Source organism: Sus scrofa, chromosome 17 (assembly GCF_000003025.6).
Source record: "Sus scrofa isolate TJ Tabasco breed Duroc chromosome 17, Sscrofa11.1, whole genome shotgun sequence".
Taxonomy (NCBI): domain Eukaryota; kingdom Metazoa; phylum Chordata; class Mammalia; order Artiodactyla; family Suidae; genus Sus; species Sus scrofa.
In genome coordinates this window covers 5,592,772-5,611,693 of record NC_010459.5, presented here as the reverse complement: position 1 = coordinate 5,611,693, position 18,922 = coordinate 5,592,772, and the positions used below count along the sequence as shown (strand labels likewise).

The following is an 18,922-nucleotide window of genomic DNA, read 5'->3' as shown; positions in this document are numbered from 1 at the left end:
CCATGACTGAAAAAGACACATGTACTCCAATGTTCACTGAAGCACTATTTTCAATAGCCAAGACATGGAAACAACCTAAATGTCCACTGACAGAGGAGTGGATCAAGGAGATGTGGTACATATACACAATGGAATATTACTCAGCCATTAAAAGGAATGAAATACTGGCATTTTTAGCAACATGGATGGACCTAGAAATTATCATGCTAAGTGAAGTCAGCCATACAATAAGACACCAACATCAAATGCTTTCACTGACATGTGGAATCTGAAAAAAGGACAGAATCAACTTCTTTGCAGAACAGATACTGACTCAACAGACTTTAAAAAACTTATGGTCTCCAAAGGAGACAGTGTGGGGGGTGGGGAATGCGCTGGGGTCGTGGGATGGAAATCCTATAAAACTGAATTGTGATGATCACTGTACAACTATAAATGTAATAAATTCATTGAGTAATAAAAAAATTAGTGCAACAGACTGCACAATAAAAAAAAAACATTATTAGTAGTGTTATACTAGTAGTGAATAACACAACATCAATGGCAAGATACCTACCATATTGTTGAGTCGGTCATCAACACCCTCATTGCTCCAGTTGGGTAAATCCTGATCATTCATGCCTTCCTCAAAAGGACCTCCTCCTGTGGCCATACTGGCTTTTACGATTAGTTTTCTGCAAAGCAAGTGAAAACTAACCTTATTAACACATAAAAACAAACTCTAATACTTAATATGAAGCTTAGCAATATAAAAGAATCTCAGAAAAGTTGATTTTATGGAATAAAAGAGGCACTGTCAACCACACATCACAGACAAAATGATTTAGTGCCATAGGTATAGTATGATTGGCATGTATTAAGTAGCTGAGGTGATGGGGAAGAGGAAAAAAAGCCTCGGAATTTTTACCATGAGTGCTGGCTTGCATGCTTTAAGGTAATTCAATTTATTCAACACGATCCTAAAAGGTAGAGTAATGAGGTAGGAAAAGGTAAATAACAGCGAGAACCAAAACTACTTTTTGAAAAGAAACCAGGAGTTCACTTGTGGCACAGAAGGTTAAGTATTTAGTGTTGTCACTGTCAGCAGCCCAGGTTGCTGCAGTGACATGGATTTGATCCCTGGTTCAGGAACTTCTCCATGCCATGGGTGTGGCCAAAAAAAGATAAAAAAAGAAAAGAAAGAAAAGAAAAAAAACTAATACTCCCAAAGCCTAGGCATCTGTTTTGTGCCAAAGATTCAAAGAGGGCAGAACTGCTCTGTATGGAACATGGAAAGAGGTTTGGTTTTAATGGGAAGGAAAGTAACGGTAAAATGAAAACAGCAAGAGAGAAACAGGACTAGGTTGGTGAGTGGCCAATAAAAGCCCAGAATACAATGGCTAAGAATATTTTTAAAATAGCAATGCCCACTGCCCTATTTTATATTACATTGCTGCTACCTCACAGTTTTCCCTAAATCTTGATATAGTCTACTAAAGTCACAAATACCATCACTAAAAAAAAAAGTGGGGGAGTTCCCACTGTGGCTCAGTGGGTTAGGAAGCTAACTAGTACCCATGAGGATGCGGGTTCAGTCCCTGGCCTCACTAAATGGGTTACAGATCTGAGGTTGCCATGAGCTGCGGCGTAGGTGGTGTAGGTTGCAGACGTGGCTTGGATCCTGAGTTGCCCTGGCTGTGGCACAGGCTGGCAGCTGCAGCTCTGATTCATCCCCTACCCTGAGAACTTCCAAATGCCACAGAAGTGGCCCTAAAAAGCAAAAAAAAAAAAAAAAAATTCACACCTGGGTCAGAGAGCTGAAAAACAGAAGAAACAATGGTATAAGTAAAGGTTCAGAGACAGAGATGATCATGAAAAAGTAAGATTTCTACAGGGTCTTGTGGAGGACACTGGATTTCTACTAGTTATGGAACTGCGCAGGCTGGAGGGGAACTGAATGAAAGAGATGAGATAACTTTACCTACAATTCAAGAGGCAGGGAAAGCCATTAGACAGGATTATTACAGGTTTCTCAGTTTACAAACACTACACTAACACGCAAAGGATATAATTTTTCCAAGGTCATTCAACTAAAAATGTCAAAAAAGAATACAAATCCAAGTTGCTTTGATTCTAAAATCCTAACTTCTCTCATTCACTAGAATGTAGTATTACAAGGATTATCACCATCCCTGACAAAGAAGGATTTATCCCATGGGTATCTGAATGCTAGGACGTATATACTAAAACAGATTAAACAGATTATATGAAAGGTTAAATATTATCATCTCAAAATAAAAAATAATAGGCTAAATTCAATACAATTTGAAAAAAATCTTAAAAATTATGAATACACTGGCACTTTCTTACAGCTATATGTATTTTTACTTATTTTCAGTGGCATGTATTGCTTTTTTAAAAAATGTTACTGAGGTATAGCTGATGTACAATATTGCATAATTTTTCAGGTGTACAATATAATTTTCAGTGATTCATAATTTATAAAGGTTATACTAAATGAGCATATATTACCTTAATAATTTTCTAGAGAGTTGAAAAGTTTATTTTAAATCAATAACTAATGATTTTAAAATGTGAAGGATCGTCCTATTAAAAGACCAAAACATGACTGTCACATATTAGTTATTTAGCATTGTTTTTGTTGGGCTGCACCCACTGCACATTTTTTCCTGGGCCAGGGAAAAAATCCAAGCCACTGCAGTGATAACAACAAATCCTTACCTAACCTACTTACTTAACTGCTAGGCCACCAGAGAACTCCTGCATTGTTCTGAAGTTGTTTCAAAATTGAAACTCTTACAAAACAGAAAAATATGAAATAGAAATATTAATATGGAAAAGAGAAACAGTTGTATTCTTAAAAATTATGTATTAAAAAACCTAGAGAAGAGTTCCTGTCGTGGCGCAGAGGAAACGACTCCAACTAGGAACCATGAGGTTGTGGGTTCGATCCCTGGCCTTGCTCGGTGGGTCAAGGATTAGGGGTTACCGTGAGCTGTGGTGTAGGTCACAGACTTGGCTTGGATCCCTCATTGCTGTGGCTGTGGCATAGGCTGGCAGCAACAGCTCCGATTTGACCCCTTAGCCTGGGAACCTCCATATGCTGCAACCCTAAAAAGCAAAAAAAAACCAAAAAAACAAAAAATTAAACCTAGAGAACCTCAAAATATCACAAATAACCAGTTAGAAGTATACTGGGTGGGCATGATATCCCTTAAAATAGTGCTAAAAAATAAAATTATCTAGAAATAATATAACTCTGCCCTACGTGAAGCAGCAGGATTAAACTCTATAAAACAATGTTAAGAGAACATTTAAATAAGTAGAAAAACAATCTCCCCTGATGAGAAGACTACACACACCAATTTTTCTAAATATAGAGACTTAATGAAATATCAACTTACACAACTCAGTAGCAAAAAAGCCTACAACCCAATTGAAAAATGGGCAGAGGACCTGAATAGACATTTCTCCAAAGAAGATACACAGACAGCCTACGAGCACATGAAAAAATGTTCAACATCACTGATTATTAAGAAATGCAAATCAAAACTACTATGAGGTACCATCTCACACCAATCAGAATGGTCATCATTATTAAGTCTGAAAATAACAAATACTGGAGAGGGTGTGGAGAAAAGGGAACCGTCTTGCACTGTTGATGGGAATGTAAATTGGTACAACCACTATGGAAAACAGTATGGAGGTACCTTAGAAAACTATACATAGAACTACCATATGACCCAGCAATACCACTCTTGAGCATATATCTGGACAAAAAAACTTTCCTTGAAAAAGAGAGATGCACCTGTATGTTCACTGCAGCACTATTCACAATAGCCAAGACATGGAAACAACCCAAATGTCCATCACAGATGATTGGATTAAGATATATATACAATGGGAGTTCCCGTCGTGGCACAGTGGCACATCTGACTAGGAACCATGAGGTTGCAGGTTCGATCCCTGGCCTTGATCGGTGGGTTAAGGATCTGGCGTTGCCATGAGCTGTGGTGTAGGTCGAAGACCTGGCTTGGATCCCATGTTGCTGTAGCTGTGGCGTAGGCTGCCGGCTACAGCTCCGATTGGACACCTAGCCTGGGAACCTCCATATGCTGTGGGAGCGGCCCTAGAAAAGGCAAAAAAAAAAAAAAAAATATATATATATATATATACACACACACACACACACAATGGAATATTCAGCCATAAAAAAGAATAAAATAATGCCATTTGCAGCAACATGGATGGAACTAAAGGCTCTCATACTAAGTGAACTAAGTCGGAAAGAGAAAAACAAATACCATATGATATCACTTTATCTGGAATCTAATATACAGCAAAAATGAACCTTTCCATAGAAAAGAAAATCATGGACATGGAGAACAGACTTGTGGTTGCCAAAGGGGAGGGGGAGGAAGTGGGATGGACTGGAAACCTGGGATTGACAGATGCAAATTACTGCCTTTGGAATGGATAAACAATGAGGTCCTGCTGTATAGCACTGGGAACTATACCTAGTCACTTATGATGGAGCATGATAATGTAAGAAAAAAGAATGTATACATGTATATGTGACTGGGTCACCTTGCCGTACAGTAGAAAAGTGACACAACACTGTAAACCAGCTATAATGGAAGAAAATAAAAATCATTATTAAAAAAAAAATAAAAAGAATAATCCCACTGGGATTTCCCTTTGTGGTGCAGCGGAAACGAATCCGCCTAGTATCCATGAGGACAGAGGTTCAATCCCTGGCCTATCCCAGTGGGTCAGGGATCCATCGTTACCGTGAGCTGTGGTGTAGGTCACAGACACAGCTTGGATCCAGTGTTGCTACGGTTGTGGCGTAGGCTGGCAGCTACAGCTCTGATGTGACCCCTAGTCTGGGACTTCCATATGCTGCAGGTTCAGCCCTAAAAAGCTGAATGATTCTTAAAAATCCCCGGGAAGTATAAACAAGTCAGGAAAAAATTATCTGAAAAATAAAAGCAAGAACAGCAATAAAGGTCAGGATATTCAACCACTTTCAGTATCTATATAGTTAAATCAGTACCAGCCCAAAAAGAAATCCTCAAATACATTCAAGTAGAAAAATTTAATGACAGAAGTTAATTATGGCTACTATCTATTTTGTTCACTATATGCCAAGCACCAAGCTAAATAATTTATATGCAGTATATCCTTTAATCCTCACAATTCTATGACATAGGATGTTTCCAGGTTGATGGGACAATTTGCCAACAACTTTGAAAAACAGTTTATTTAGAGCTTTAACAGGCTTTCTAAACTAGGATTCTTCATCTTAAACACAGAACACAGAAAGATGATTTCAAGGGCTATATTTTCTCAATTCTCCCAAGGATGGTGCCTACCAAGTACCATTCCAGACTCAGAGAAGAGGAATTAATTCTCAGTAAACAATGGATGCCTTATAGCATTAGAGTTTAATGCCCTCCCAACTGAAAAAGGCTGCCTTTATACCATAATACCAAGATAGCAAGTAGATTAAAAATAGGTAAGACTGAAGAATCAAGTAACAGACAACTAAGAAAAAAGAATGGTCTTTAAAAATAGAGAACTTACTAACTTGGAATGCAGAATAATAAGGAAAATGTTCAACCAATTTTACTTATGGGGGGACGATGTACCCAAGGCATATGGAGGTTCCCGGGCTCCGGGTCGAATTGGAGCGTAGCTAGCCACTGGCACACGACATAGCCATAGCCATAGCCACAGCCACAGCCACAGCCACAGCCACGCGGGATCTGAGCTGTGTCTGTAACCTACACTACAGGTCATGGCTCAACCAATTTTATTAACACAAAAGTGAATCCTAAGTATGCTAAGAATATGCTAAATGACAAATTGGGGGGAAATCTGAAATAAATATGAAATACATAGTTAATAACTTTACTAAAAAAGTGCTTGAATGAAAGCAACTGTTGGTTACAAGCGTAGGAATGTGATGACTTTTGCTCTTTTCTCTGTCATCTATTTTCAGCTATATCTTAACATCAGTTTTATGTTAGAAATATATTTACGGAGTTCCCGTCGTGGCGCAGTGGTTAACAAATCCGACTAGGAACCATGAGGTTGAGGGTTCGATCCCTGCACTTGCTCAGTGGGTTAAGGACCTGGCGTTGCCATGAGCTGTGGTGAAGGTTGCAGATGCGGCTCAGATCCTGCATTGCTGTGGCCCTGGCGTAGGCCGGTGGCTACAGCTCCGATTAGACCCCTAGCCTGGGAACCTCCATATGCCGCAGGAGCAGCTCTAGAAAAGGCAAAAAGACAAAAAAAAAAAAAAAAAAAAGAAATATATTTATGAACTTTACAAACTAATTGATACCCATAAAGAACTATGTCCAGTGAACTGAAATGACTTATTTAAGTGAAACTTTTTGCAATCACTTTTAGAGAGCAGGAACTCAAAAAAAAAATACATAAGCAGTAGAGGTGATGCCATACTTAACATTACTAAAAGCAAATTATCTTAAAATGTAAATTAGAGTGGAAAATTAAGCTATTTAAATAAAAACTCTTACCAATTTTTTTATTAAAAATGTTAGATTTTCTATCAGTAGAGTAATAAACTAAGTTTAAAATAAATTTATTAAGAATATATTTGGAGAGACGTTTTATATTCTAGTTTTTATTATGATAAATTCCTCCTAAAATGAAGAGCTTTTTCTAAGGATGTATTTATAAACTAATGACTTTAAATACCATTAACATAAGTTCCTAAAACAATTTAAAAATTTACATTATGAGTTCCCACTGTGGTGGAGTGGAAACAAATCCAACTACTGTCCCTGAGGATGTGGGTTCGATCCCTGGCCTTGCTCAGTGGGTCAGGAATCCGCCATGAGCTGGGGTGGATCCACACACAACTCAGACATGGCTCAGATCCCACACTGCTGTAGGCGGGCGGCTACAGCTCTAATTTGACCCCAGCCTGGGAAATTCCATATGCCACAGGTGCAGCCTAAAAAGCAAAAAATAAACTAATTAATAGAAGTCTATGTTACAATTGGTTTGAGAAAAATATATTAAAAAAAACTTGTTTGGCTGCACCATGGCATGTGGAAGGGATGCCAGGGATCAAACCCATGCTACAGCAGTGACCTGAGCCACTGCAGTAACAACGCTGGATCCTTAATCGCACTGGGCTACAAGGAAACTCTGGTCTATCAATTTTTAAAACTCTTTTCAAAGGCTATTTGCTAAATAAAGTCTACTAAGTTTATAAAGTAAACAACTTTGTCCACTGTTTCACTGTAATCAACATAAGATAGAATATTTAATAACTTAATAATGATACCAAATGGTTTGAAGGGTACACTCCTATCGAAGTAAAATTACTGACAACCTCAGTTAAGAGTCAATTCCATAACTGAAATGCATTTTTTGATGGGAAGGGGTTAAAAATAAAGGAAGTCATTAGATGATTTTTTTCAAGTTGTGAGGGAAAGCAGGCAGAGATGATCAAAAGAAAGTTTCATTAGAAGGAAGGTATCTTGAGCATGTTTAAAATTTTGTTGGAATAGAGCTCATAGAGAAAGATACTAAAAATGCAAAAGAGAAAGAAGATAATGTGTGGTCTCTAAAAAAGTGGGAGTGACTGGCATCCAGGGTGTAAGAAAATGATTAGCTTCACACAGGAAAAGAACATCTCTTTCATTGAAATAAAAGAAAGAAAGGATGGAAATGAATACAGGCTGGTTAGCAGATCTGGTGATAGGAAGTTGAGGGAATTCATTTGTGACTGTTTAGTAAAAAGGATCATTCATTAATTGTGCCAGGTTAAGATAGCAGTGTCTGAGAGACTGAAGAAGAGTGATAAGAATGACTATGGGCAGCACTAGGGAGAGCAAAGGACATTCACTGGCATCAATAATGTATCGTTAATCTGCTGTGTGAATTTTTTCCCCAGCAGTGCTTATCAGTCTGGGTATAAAAACTCCATTGAATCCACCCAAAGTTGGGGTTTTGCCAGACAGGTTTAATAGAGAGTTCTCATTGTGGCTCAGAGGGTTAAGGACATGACGTTGTCTCTGTGCAAATGTGGATTCGATCCCTGGTCTTGGTTAGTGGGTTAAGGATTAGGCGTTGGCACTGCCACAAGCTGTGGTGTAGGTCACAGATATAGCTAAGATCCAGTGTTGCTGTGGCTGTGGCATAGGCCGGCAGCTGTAGCTCCAATTCAACCCCTAGCCTGGGAACTTCCATGTACAGCAGGTGCAACTAAGTTAAAAAAAAAAAAAAAAAAAAATTTAAATTCTACTTCAAATAAGCACTTCTATCCATCCTATGACCTAGTAAATTAAACTGAAACTATTATTTATAAATTTCATTTTTCTACTTTTGAAAGCTTTATTTAGCTTCCTTATCTTGCAAAGAGATGAAATGCCAAAACACCACAGCAATTTATAAGCTACTTTGAGTGACTCCTCTTTCAGAAGAAAAAGTCTGTTGCAGGATTCTCACTATGGGAATTATTATTTATATATCTGCATAGAACATCACAGTATTAATTACTAGGAAAATATCCATGGCTAACTAAGGTTACCTTCAAAATAAAAAGAATTAAAGAAAAATATTATTTTCCCTAAAATCTTTAAAATTCAGATATTATTTCTCAAATAGTATTAAATTACTCATTACTGTCCCTGAAAATATCTTACTTCTCAACTGACAGCTATAAATCAAGGTTTTATAAACATTTATATAGGAGTTCCCATAGTGGCGCAGCAGAAATGAATCCGACTAGGAACCATGAGGTTGCGGGTTCAATCCCTGGCCTCGCTCAGTGGTTGAGGATCTGGCGTTGCTATGAGCTGTGGTGTAGGTCACAGACACAGCTCAGATCCTACACTGCTGTGGCTGTGGTGTAGGCCAGCAGCTACAGCTCCAATTAGACCCCTAGCCTGGAAACCTCCATATGCCGCAGGTGTGGCCCCCCCAAAAAAGACAAAAATAAATATTTATCCAAATAAAATAATGTAAAAAATATAGGTTTTTTTCTAAATATTTACTTTTCTAAAATAACCAAGGTTGGCATTTTATGTTATCTGTACCAGTTTTTTTTTTTTTTTGGTCTAAATTTTTAGGGCTGCACTCTGGCCTATGAAGGTTCCCAGGCTAGGGTTTGAACTGAAGCTGTAGCTGCTGGCCTACACCACAGCCACAGCCACAGCCATGCCAGATCTGAGCCACGTCTGCAACCTACACTACAGCTCACAGCAACACCATATCCTTAACTCACTGAATCCTCATCCTCATGGGTGCTAGTCAGGTTCATTAACCACTAAGCCACAATGGGAACTTTTGTACCTGTTTTCTAAAGGTTGCATTACTTGAAATATTTTATTAATTATATGAAGGAAAGACCCAGTATACTGTTTTGAAAGTCTTAATCCAATGCACAGCTGTACTAAGTAGTTAACGGAAACTGAGAAGAAAATTTGTATTTGACATCATGTGTTGTTTAGTTTCATTTAAGGAATTTCCCAATTTCTTCTCTGTACCTAAAAATCACACAGGATCTTTTCAAATAGTTCTTTCAATTTGGCACTTTGTAAAAATTTCAATAATTTTTTAGATATCTCTCTATAACCACCCTCCTTAAATTAAAAAAAAAAAAAAACTCTTAAGGTATTAGGGGGAGGGGGATAGACTGCAACAGCAGACTGCAATGTAACACTCAATTAGAATCAGCAGAAATTTGATTAGACCTCACTATGTACCAAGTATTGCATTGGGTCCATCTACCCTGTGCAGAGCATTTCCATACTGAGAAAATTTAACATAACCTTACTTTCTATAAAAGCAAGTGAGAACCCCAAGGTCAATTAAATTCCGCTTGCTAAAACTTCTCTCCAATTTATATTCAAATTATCTCTTCTTTGTTATTGATTACGCATTGTTCCCAAATATCCCTCCTACTTCTTTAGCTTCAATAAAATCCAAATCGGAAGGGGTCCAGGGGGTTACAGATCCAGCATTGTCACTGCAGCATCTCTGGTTGCTGCTGTGGTGGAGGTTCAATCACCAGCCCAGGAATTTCCACAAGCCAGGGGCACAGTCAAAAAAATAAAATAAAATCCCAAATTGATCCAAAAGCACTATTTCCTTAGAAATTCTTTCTGAAAGAAGATGTTACTCTTCCTAGATGCTCAGATTCGCGGGGAAAAGAATAATGTTTACAGGCCGTTCTTATTTAACAATGCTCAACCTTCCTCTTTTAGATAAATGAGCCATCAGGAGTTCCCAACGTGTCGCAGCGGAAATGAATCTGACTAGGAACCATGAGGTTGTGGGTTCGATCCCTGGCCTTGCTCAGTGGGTTAAGGATCTGGCGTTGCCGTGAGCGGTGGTGTAGGTCGCAGACGCGGCTCAGATCTGGCGTTGCTGTGGCTCTGGCGTAGGCTGGTAGCAACAGCTCCAATTAGACCCCTAGCCTGGGAACCTCCATATGCCATGGGTATGGCCCTAAAAAGACAAAAGACAAAAAAAATTAAAAATAAGAACAAATTAGCCATCAAAAATATCATGCTTCCTGGAGTTCCTGTCGGTGGCTCAGTGGAAATGAATCTGACTCCATGAGGACCGAGGCTCCATCCCTGACCTTGCTTACTGGGTTAAGGAACTGGCACTGCTGTGAACTGTGGCGTAGGTCACAGACGTGGCTTGGATCTGGTGTTGCTGTGGCTCTGGTATAGGCCAGCAGACAGCTCGGATTCAACCCCTAGCCTGGGAACCTCCATATGCCCTGGGTGCGGCCCTAAAGAGACCAATAAATAAATAAATAAATCACGCATTCCATCTTGAGTACCACTTGCTACTGTCCGCCGCAAGACAGTTTTACAGTTTTCTTGATAAATGGCTCATGGTTTCACTCTCCACTTCATTCTCTGCTTTCATGAGCTGAGTATTTGTAATGATTTTCTAAGACTCTGACCTCTGTTTCAACATCCATCTCACTTCTCTATTCTAACACTGTTCTTACTATGACCAGGATTCAAGATCCTGAACTTGTGAAATCCCTCCTTCCAAACCCAAGTCCTTGCATGTTACTCTTACTTGCTTGTTCCTGCCCAACCTATTACAGATCCTGCTGAATATTTCCAGTCCCTTGATCATGTCTCTTTTCAAGAATCCAGCAATCCCTCACTTCTTTACTCAACTCAAACACACACTCAAGTAAGTCATTCCAAAAATGCCTTGCCTAGCATCCTTGACCTCGTCACCTATTTACTAATTTTATCAACTCAATTATGGATAAACCCCACTAACTAGTCTCTTGTATTCTACTCTCAAACTGTCAAACAGTCGTATAGTTATAAAACAGCACTGACTGTGTCCACTATTAAGGTATACTATACTATGCTATACACTTGCTTTCAAAATGTAGGTATACTCCCTGAGGTAAGGAATCATATTTGTTTGGCTTACTGCCTTATTTCTAGTACTTTACAGCCATTAGGTCACACACTGTAGCACTCAATTTATGTGATAAATGTACTTCTATATCCCCCTTACTGGCTTCTTAATAAATTCCCTACTGCAATTATCTCCAACCCTTTCTATTTTTCTTAAATCTTAAATACACTTGCCTCCTTTACAAACAGCCAAATCTCCTATTGAGAAAACCAAGGTCTTCTAAAGTGAGTTTCACTCAGTTGCCTTATATCTTTATTCTATTTTATCCATCTTCCCTAATGTGTTAAAAGGAAAATTATTTTAACTGATTTTATAACTCTTTATTTTATTCAATGACAGTTACGCATGCCAGTGTTAAGAACTCTAATACAGAAACTCACATTTGACCTTTCCCAGTCCCACTTTTCTTGTCTTATTCTATTACACTCTGTCAATTAAAAAAAAAGAATTATGATTAAGATATGAATGGACAATACATTTTCTCATGATAGCTTATTTCATAAGGGAGCTGAAGATTTGTCTGCTTTCCTCTAAAGCTAGGACATATGAAACATATTTTGAAAATGGGCTATCTTAAAATTTTAACAGTAGAATTAAATTCTTGGGTTTTTTTTTAAAGAGAAATTATTGCTAAAATGCCTTGAACATAAATTTATTCTAATCTCATTCTTTAGTCATTTAATTTCGAAATGGTTAGCAATTACTTTGCATTCCCTCAGTGAACCTACACTGGCTTTTTTTTTTCTGCTGGTCAGAGAATACATAACCAGCATCTGACAATGCATAAAAACTAATGTTTAAAATAATTTTAGATGGCTAAAAAACAAAACAAAAACAAAAACTCCAGTCAAAAGTATACATAATAAGCTCAAAAAGTAGAGGAGTTTGTGAATTAAAAAAAAAAAAAGCCAATTAATAGAAAAGTTGTAGAGGATGACTTAAGATTAAATGACTCTGGAACAAGAAGCTATCCAAATAGTTGTTATAGGACACAGTTAAATTCAATGGGCTGAAGAAATTCTGTGAAGACAAAGACATTTTGAATGGTACTGCATAAACTATTCTAGTATTTAATAATTAGGAATAATATGGCTTTTTTCTAACAAAAGTAGGAAAGCATACCAAATTGGCAGGCTTTTTAAAAAGCAGGAGAAACAGGGCAGCAAACCTGGACTGTTTACTACATAGAGAGAGCCCTCAACCATGCACTGGTATTTTGATAGCAGCCTCCATCATAAAGTCCTCTACTATAATAGGAAGACCAACAACATATATAATGATGTCAAATTACCTGTTTAGAAACTAGTTTTTGCTTTCCTACTTCAGGCTGCAAAGCTGCTGTCGGCTTATGATTTAAAAAAACAAACACTTCAGTAAATTCTATACTTACACTATGAAGCACAGAATAACAAACACTATATTTATAGCCTAAAGTATGTCTAGAAAATCGACAGGAAAGGAAAAATTTATTAATATTTTAAACTCAACTTACTTTAATCCTTTAGGAATACAATGTGGTATACATAAATGTTTAAATCCTCCAAACGTGTAAGATTCTACCAAATAACAATGTGATATCTTAATATCTACTAATGCAATTATCATGTAAAGATCCATGCCAAAGCTTTATTCTTCGGATTGATCAAGTCATTAACTCCCTGTCACTCAAAACTACTGCAGAACTTTGCATACTCGTTATTGAAAAAATTTTATTTTTTTCATAAAGCTAGCTAGCTACTTTATTAAAACAAAACAAAAACAAAACCCTCGACGCTACATAAACACAAGGTTTACTTTTCAAGGTTTACTTTCTTAGTTTCAAAAACTAAGAATTACAATGGTTTCCAGTGGCCCTCACTGGGAAGGTGAAAGGGAAAGAGAGGAGCAGGTGCACCCGAAGCTTTACAACACCCACTCCAGTAACCAGAGAATACCAGAAGGCGGAGTCTGGAAGGTAGTTATGGGGCGGGGGTGGAAGGGGCACTCAGAAAGCCCGCTTCTTCTGACGCCAAAACACGATCCGTCACCCACAGAACCCAAGACACAGACAGACCTCGAATCGGTCCAAAAAAAAAAAAAAAAAAATCCAGACATGGCGATCGTGACGAAATTGAGGCGCGGGCGGCGGGATTAAAAATTCGGCCGGTCCACCTCCCAAGCAGGACTTTCCACCTAATTCCCAAACGTCAGTTTCTGCAAAGCTAGCAACGTTCCCCAAATCCCACTTGGCATTTAGTTTTCCCCTCTCTGGGCCGATCCGAACTGACCTGCAGTCAGGGATGGCGGGGGGAGGGAAGAGCTAGGAAATTTAACATTCCCGTCGCCAGCATAAAACCCCTCTTGGCCAAACTCAGGAACGCCTCCCCCGGCCCTTCCGCTCCAAGAACACCCGAGACAGCAAAAACGCCGCTGCTCACAGCCCAACCCCCAAATCGCGTCGCTCCTCATCCGCCCTTCGCCACCCCAAATTCTGGACATCCAGAGCCCCACAGAATGGAATCTAGGGGGAAGAGGGGAGAGCAGAAGCGCAGTGATGAAGGCCCCTGGCTATGAAAAACTAGACTCCCCGCCCCTGGCAATCAAACCGCAGCCCCCTACTCCGTTTCCTCCCCTCGCAACGGACATTCCTGGAACTCCCGAGGCGCAGGGCGGCCTCCTCCGCGGGCAAGAAAGAGAGAGGGGCGGGGAGGCTAGAAGGGAGTTCCGAAAACGCCACTGCGTCTCCAGAAGCGTACCCCGAGATTGCGTCGGTCCGTCCGGAGTAGGGGCGGGCTGCCTGCCCAGCAGACTGGAAGCAAGAGGACCCAGGAGCCCAGACCCAGGCCCTCCAGGGTCAAGCGTGTCAGGGCCGTCGCTCTCCCGCCCAGAGCCGCGCTACCCTCGGTTGCCAAGGGCTGAGGACGCGCAGGCATTACCTGTAAACGAAGCACAAGCTCCTGCCAAGAGCGGAGGAGCGGTCGCTCCCACGCCCCGCCACCGGCAGCGGTCTTCCCTTCGAGTCCGAGCCAGGGAGAGTCCCCAAGTTCCCTGGCTGCTCAGGGCCCAATGGCCGCCTCTTCTACTTCAGCTACTCGGCGCCAACCGCCGCAGCCACCGCCATCTTAGGATCTCATTGTGGTGGGAGAAGAGGGGCGGGGGGACTGCAGAGGGGCAACGGGAGGGGAGACATGCGCCGTCTCCGCGGCAACGGCCGCGCGGGGGCGAAACTCGCCCGGGCGGGAGCTACAGTGTGATCCACGCTCTAGACTGGAGTCATGTGATCCGCTGGAGTCTATGGTGTCACCTCTGGCAGCGGTGCCTATTGCACAAACGAGCCACTGGAGACTACATATCCCAGAATGCCAGGTCAACCTGAGGTTATACGCGCCCGCTCAGCCGCCCGAAAGAAATGACTACAAGTCCCAACATGCTGTGCGCTTCGGGCGCCGATCGCCCTGCCAGGGGCTGGAGGCCCTGACGGAAGTGGGTTGACTTCCGCCTCAGGCAGCTGGGAAATGCGCGGAGGCGCGTAGTGGTTTCCGTGGGGCTTCCAGCTCCGGGTTGTGCTTGCTGGAAAGGAAAGACTAAAGACTAAAGCTGGGCATCGCTCTCCTGTTCCCTGTCCACCAAGAGCTTCCTCACAGGAAGGTTGAAAACAAAAGCGCCCGTGCAATCTGGTCCTAAGTTTACACGTGAGGAAAATCCCATGAGTTAATTGGAGGAACATCATACAGCTGGTCAAGGATAGAGTCACACATGTTAATAATTAACACCGCCTTGGATTAATGCCCTACTTTTTCCTTTGAAGAACCAGCTGACCTTCATCAAAATTTAGTATCCAGAAGTTTTCTCTAAGACTATGGTCTTTGAATTCTTTTTTTATTCTTCTCTCAGCAGCGACACTTTTAAGGTTAGTTTATTTACACATTCTCCCTTAAAATGCTAGGGAATGCAAATTTGTTCGCGGGAAGCATAGTGAAGTCAAACAGAGAAATCATTTTGGAGCAGAGAAAAGTTAATTTTAGGGCCATGCAAAGAGAAGGGTGGCTCGTGCTGCTAAAACATGGAACTCTGTAAAGAGTTTTGGCAAAGCATTTTTAAAAGCCAGGTAAGGGAAGGGAGTTGCAGGGTGTGTGTTCAGCTCCTGCACAGCTCTCTGGTTGAAGGTGAAGTAACAGCGTGGTGTCTTCCGGGTTGACATCAATCCTTAGGCTCCAGGAGGCTAGAGGGCCATGGGCTCATTGTCATCAAGTAGTTAACATCGTGCGTTTTGTGGGAGGTTTTCACATCTGTAAAACAACTCTGAAAATGTGCATCAGATACTGTTATCTAGGTACTTCAGAGAGGAGCTAAAGCAGAGGATATGGGGGGAAAGACGTGCCCCCAAGGCCCCACAGGGTCCTACTTCATTACAAACCCCAAAAATATGGTCAAGTGACAACGCCTGTGTGGCTATCTGAAAATTTTGAAATGCTAGTCAATTTTTCTTGCATGCAAGGACATTGTTTTTTTAAGACCGTTTGTAATTGTGGGATAATTTTGTTTTACGCAAAATAAGAATAGGAAGAATGAAGAATGGCATCTGGGTTCCAACAGCAAATTGTTCTGTTACCAATAGAAATTTTTTCACAAAAGCAGTTAATAGAACTGCATCTCAGTACATAATTCAGATAAAACCCTTCCTGCTGCTGTAATTTGCAGCTGAATCCAGGTTCCATTCCAGTACAGTGATCTTTGACACTGTTTATTTGTCATACTTTTTTTTGGCCAGAGTGTGTAGTGGCTTGACATGGGATCTCAGTTCCCAGACCAAGGACTGAATCCATGCCATAGTGGTGAAAGCACTAAGTCCTAACCACTAGACTACTAGGGAACTCCCTGAGGTACATTTTAAAATACTTTCTGTATGTCTAATAGTGCTAATTACTTAGGTAACAAAAGCATAGTCCATGCCCTTTAAAAGCAAATATTTTAGTGAATGATGAAGAAATAGGATATGATATAAATCAATTCTGTTTTGTAAGAAAACTCAGAGCACAGAGCAGCTAATGGATTGTATTTACTGTAGTCCACCGTGCCTTAGGCCTCATTGTAATTCCACCGTGCTCTAAGATCTTGGATAAGTTACTTAACCTTTCTGAGCTTCAATTTGCCTCATCTATGAAATGAGGAGAAACTAATAATATTCTTACCTTGGAAGGATTTTTTTAAAAATAGTGTTTATTTTGTACTAAGCATTTCATCTATTGTGATTTTCTTTTTATTTTTTTTTAATGGTTTACTTTTGCCCTTAATTTTTTATTTATTTATTTTTTTGTCTTTTTGCCATTTCTTGGGCCTCTCCCTCGGCATATGGAGGTTCCTAGGCTAGGGGCCAGTCTACGCCAGAGCCACAGCAACGCGGGATCCGAGCCGCGTCTGCGACCTACACCACAGCTCACGGCAACACCGGATCGTTAACCCACTGAGCAAGGGCAGGGATCGAACCCGCAACCTCATGGTTCCTAGTCGGATTCGTTAACCACTGCGCCACGATGGGAACTCCTATTGTGACTTTCTTAATTCTCACAACTATCCTGAAGAGATTGGTTCTGCATCAGTTCATTTTACCAATGATAGATTAAATAAATCACCAAAGTTCTGACAGCTCCTAGTGAAAGAGGCCAGGTCTAAACTGAGGTCTACTGACTCCTTGGAGGGATTTTTTGATTAAGAAAATGCACGGGAGGAGTTCCCGTCCTGGCTCAGTGGAAACAAATCCAACTAGGAACCATGAGATTGCGGCTTCGATCCCTGGCCTCACTCAGTGGTTTAAGGATCAGACGTTGCTGTGAGCTACCTGGTTGCGGATGTAGCTCGGATCTGGCATTGCTGTGGCTCTGGTATAGGTAGGCTGGCAGCTGCAAGTTTCGATTTGACCCCTAGCCTGGTAACCTCCATGTTCCTTGGATATGGCCCTAAAAAGCGAAAAAAAAAACAAAAAAAAAAAACACGGGAAAAAGTATTAGCATATGATAAGGTCTCAAAATATTAGCTGTAATCATCACCTTCATCACCATTTTGTTTTATGCATATATTTACTTCTTACATACTACATACTATGTATCATTTTTAAATATGTAGAAATATGTCATTAAAACAATTCAAAAGCATTACTGACATCATTATTGTCGTATTTTTTAAATTTATGAACCCTAAAAAATGATGTCAATACTATCATGTCTGGTGGGAGGAGTCTGAGAAAATTTTTTCATTAAAATGGGGTACTCAAACTGAATATGAACATTGTTGATCTTAGCAGGGGACGGAGGCAGGAAACTGAAAAATGGCAAAATTATCTCAGACTGGAGTTCCCCTTGTGGCGCAGGGGAAATGAATCTGACTAGAGACCATGAGGTTTCGAGTTCAATCCCTGGCCCAATGGGTTAAGGATCTGGCTCACTGGGTTAAGGATCTGGCATTGCCATGAGCTCTGGTGTAGGTTGCAGATGAGGCTTGGGTCCTGCGTTGCTGTGACTGTGGCATAGGCCAGCAGTTGTAGCTCTGATTTGACCCCTAGCCTGGGAACCTCTATATGCCACAGGTTTGACCCTAAAAAGCAAAAAAAAAACCCCAAACCCCAGACTTCTAAACTTCACATCCAATTTAGAAAACAAACCTTATGCAAATGAACCAGTTTAGCATCTGTGCTGTGTAAAAATGGCATGTAAATGATACAGACAGTAAGTGCTTTAGGAGTACAGAGAAAGTATTGATATATTGCCTTTAAGATGATGACAGCTCCAGGATTTCTATGTAAGATGAAATTAGGGACAACAGTCTGGTGGCAATGTAGATGGGGACTTGAGGGGCTTCTAAGAGATACACATTGAAACTGCATCACAGGGTTCCATACTTAAGAACAACTTAACATATGTACTAAAGTTGGGAAAGGAGGCCTAAATGGACGAATGATATTCAAGGAATAGCAGCAAACCTGTAACACAGATAATAAATACATCCAGAATAAGCAATGGATAATGCAGAAACCAGACTGGGTGAAGTAGAGGATTCATCTGGTGGGGGATGGGGAAGCAGGAAAAGAACAAAAAAATTGATGAACAGGTAGGGGCCTAATTGTAAAAAATCTTAAATATTGATCTGAAGAGTTTGGGCTTTGTTCAGTAGGTTGTGTGGAAACACTTGAGGGTTCAGAAGAGGCAGTAATATAATAAAGTAGTCGTTTTAAGACTTTAATCTAGTGGCAGTGTTTAGAACAGAGTCTGGATAGCAGAGGAGAGGGTAGAGGCAAAAACATCCCAGGTGGTGACTGGGATGAAGTAATTAAGCCGAATAGAAGGTAGAAGTCGAATGAATCAACTCAAGGAGTTGGATTCTGATGGTAAATGAAATCAGTTGTCATACTGTGTAAAATACCATTTCTCTTTCTTTCTTTCTTTCTTTCTTTCTTTCTTTCTTTTTTTTTTTTTTTTTTGCTTTTTAGGGCTGCACTCACAGCATA

The 18,922-nt window shown here is 40.3% G+C and overlaps 2 protein-coding genes across 51 annotated transcripts in view; one reads left to right on the top strand and one right to left on the bottom strand.

Moving 5' to 3' along the window:
- Positions 1 to 14,768, bottom strand: part of PCM1 (pericentriolar material 1) — a 108,827-nt gene extending 94,059 nt beyond the window's left edge. For 14 of the 50 annotated variants that reach the window (XM_021077902.1, XM_021077905.1, XM_021077904.1 and 11 more), the window contains exons 1-2: positions 14,358 to 14,659; positions 557 to 674 (exon numbers count right to left, since the gene is read on the bottom strand). In XM_021077902.1, the coding sequence (XP_020933561.1) occupies positions 557 to 652 (96 nt within the window). In that variant the 5' untranslated portion in view covers positions 653 to 674; positions 14,358 to 14,659. Of the gene's footprint in view, positions 1 to 556; positions 681 to 14,357 lie in introns of those variants that run through there. The other 36 variants (XM_021077933.1, XM_021077912.1, XM_021077924.1 and 33 more) reach the window with 25 other exon arrangements.
- FGL1 (fibrinogen like 1) overlaps positions 15,260 to 18,922 on the top strand; it is a 49,504-nt gene continuing 45,841 nt past the window's right edge. Inside the window, exon 1 of the mRNA XM_021077952.1 lies at positions 15,260 to 15,331. The gene's annotated coding sequence lies outside the window, so the exon portion shown is untranslated. The remainder of the gene's footprint in view (positions 15,332 to 18,922) is intronic.